General features: G+C 54.0%; 1 protein-coding gene across 1 annotated transcript; it reads right to left on the bottom strand.

Annotated features, from left to right (window-relative positions):
- Positions 1-5: 5 nt before the first annotated feature.
- Positions 6-1,518, bottom strand: LOC106820353 (plasma membrane calcium-transporting ATPase 2-like; the record flags this gene model as incomplete). Its single annotated transcript, XM_014824879.1, has 4 exons — positions 6-139; positions 275-327; positions 817-1,038; positions 1,327-1,518. Coding segments are annotated over 4 exons (601 nt in total), but the record flags the coding sequence as incomplete, so codon positions are not given.
- Between the last annotated feature and the right edge of the window lie 369 nt (positions 1,519-1,887).

The following is a 1,887-nucleotide window of genomic DNA, read 5'->3' as shown; positions in this document are numbered from 1 at the left end:
CGTGCCGATCCAGATGCCGTAGAAGATGGGGTTGCCAAGGATGCCCTCGAGCACGTTGCGCTCGCCGTGAATCTTGCGCGCGTTGATCTCGTTAAACAGCGTCATCATGACAAACGCGTTGAAGATGATCGTGAAGTTGCTGCGACGGCGGCGCGTGGCCGCTACGCGCCGATCCCATTGTTGCACGGCTGTTTCAGGGCACAAGCTGTTCGACATTGACGACTACAACACCGAGCAACATTCTACAACATTTCGGCAACATTGTACAACACGCTGCGACGGCGGCGCGTGGATCGGCGCGTAGCGGCCATCGNGCCGAGCAACATTCTACAACATTGTACATTGTGCCCCCGGCACCAGGTGGCGCTCTCACCGGCGAAGATGAGCGTGAAGACGATGATGAGCTGGTAGAAGGCGTGCCCGAGGATGTTCTTCTCCCCCTAACCGAGCAACATTCTACAACATTGTACAATACCGAGCAACATTCTACAAGATTGTACAACACCGAGCAACATTCTACAAGATTGTACAACACCGAGCAACATTCGTACAACATTGTACAACACCGAGCAACATTCTACAACATTGTACAACACCGAGCAACATTCTACAACATTGTACAACACCGAGCAACATTCTACAACATTGTACAACACCGAGCAACATTCTACAACATTCTACAACATTGTACAACACCGAGCAACATTCTACAACATTGTACAACACCGAGCAACAATCTACAACATTGTACAACACCGAGCAACATTCTACAACATTCTACAACATTGTACATTGTGCCCCCCGGCACCAGCTGGCGCGCTCACCGGCGAAGATGAGCGTGAAGACGATGATGAGCTGGTAGAAGGCGTGCCCGAGGATGTTCTTCGTCATCGTTCGCGAGATCAGCGGCTTCATGCGGCCGTACGGCTTGCGCTTCAACAGGTCCTCGTGCGGCAGCTCGGTGGCTAGCGCGAGAGACGCGAGCGTGTCCATGATCAGGTTCACCCACAGCATCTGCACCGCCTTCAGCGGGCTGTCCTGCAAACACAAGGAGGGGCACAGTGGTCAGTGGGGTGGACGACGGTCAGTAGAGACGCCAGCGTGTCCATGATCAGGTTCACCCACAGCATCTGCACCGCCTTCAGCGGGCTGTCCTGCAAACACAAGGGGGGCACAGTGGTCACAGTGGGGTGGGCGACGGTCAGTAGGGTCGACAATGGTCACTACGGGACCGGTCGTTAGAAAAGATTGGTCAGCCACCGGTCAGCTAACGATCAACTACAGGTCAACTAACGATCAGCTACCGGTCAGCGCGCGCGGACTCACATTGATGATAAGGGCGCCGGTGACGGCGACGACGACGGCGACGACGTTGACCGTCAGCTGGAACTGCAGGAACTTGGAGATGCTGTCGTAGACGTTGCGGCCCCACATGACCGCCTTCACGATGCTGCTGAAGTTGTCGTCGGTGAGGATGATGTCCGAAGCCTCCTTAGCAACGTCCGTACCCGCGATGCCCTGCAAGCATGAGGAGGAGGAGGTTAGTTGTTGTAAGGAAGGAGGAGGGGTTGTAAGGAAGGAGGAGGGGTTGTAAGAAGCCTCCTTAGCAACGTCCGTACTCGCGATGCCCTGCAAGCAACAGGAGGAGGAGGTTAGCAGTAAGGAAGGAGGTTAGTTGTTGTAAGGAAGGAGGAGGGGTTGTAAGAAGCCTCCTTAGCAACGTCCGTACCCGCGATGCCCTGCAAGCAACAGAAGTAGGATAGTAGAGCGAGAAAGAGAGAGAGAGAGATAGATATAGAAAGAGAGCTAGACAGAGAGAGAGATAGAGAGAGAGAGGTAGAGAGAAGGAGACACCTAGTTGCCTGCATAAAGTCGATAGTGTAAACC

Source organism: Priapulus caudatus, unplaced genomic scaffold (genome assembly GCF_000485595.1).
Source record: "Priapulus caudatus unplaced genomic scaffold, Priapulus_caudatus-5.0.1 Scaffold12067, whole genome shotgun sequence".
Taxonomy (NCBI): domain Eukaryota; kingdom Metazoa; phylum Priapulida; class Priapulimorpha; order Priapulimorphida; family Priapulidae; genus Priapulus; species Priapulus caudatus.
This window is presented reverse-complemented; position numbering and strand designations above follow the sequence as displayed.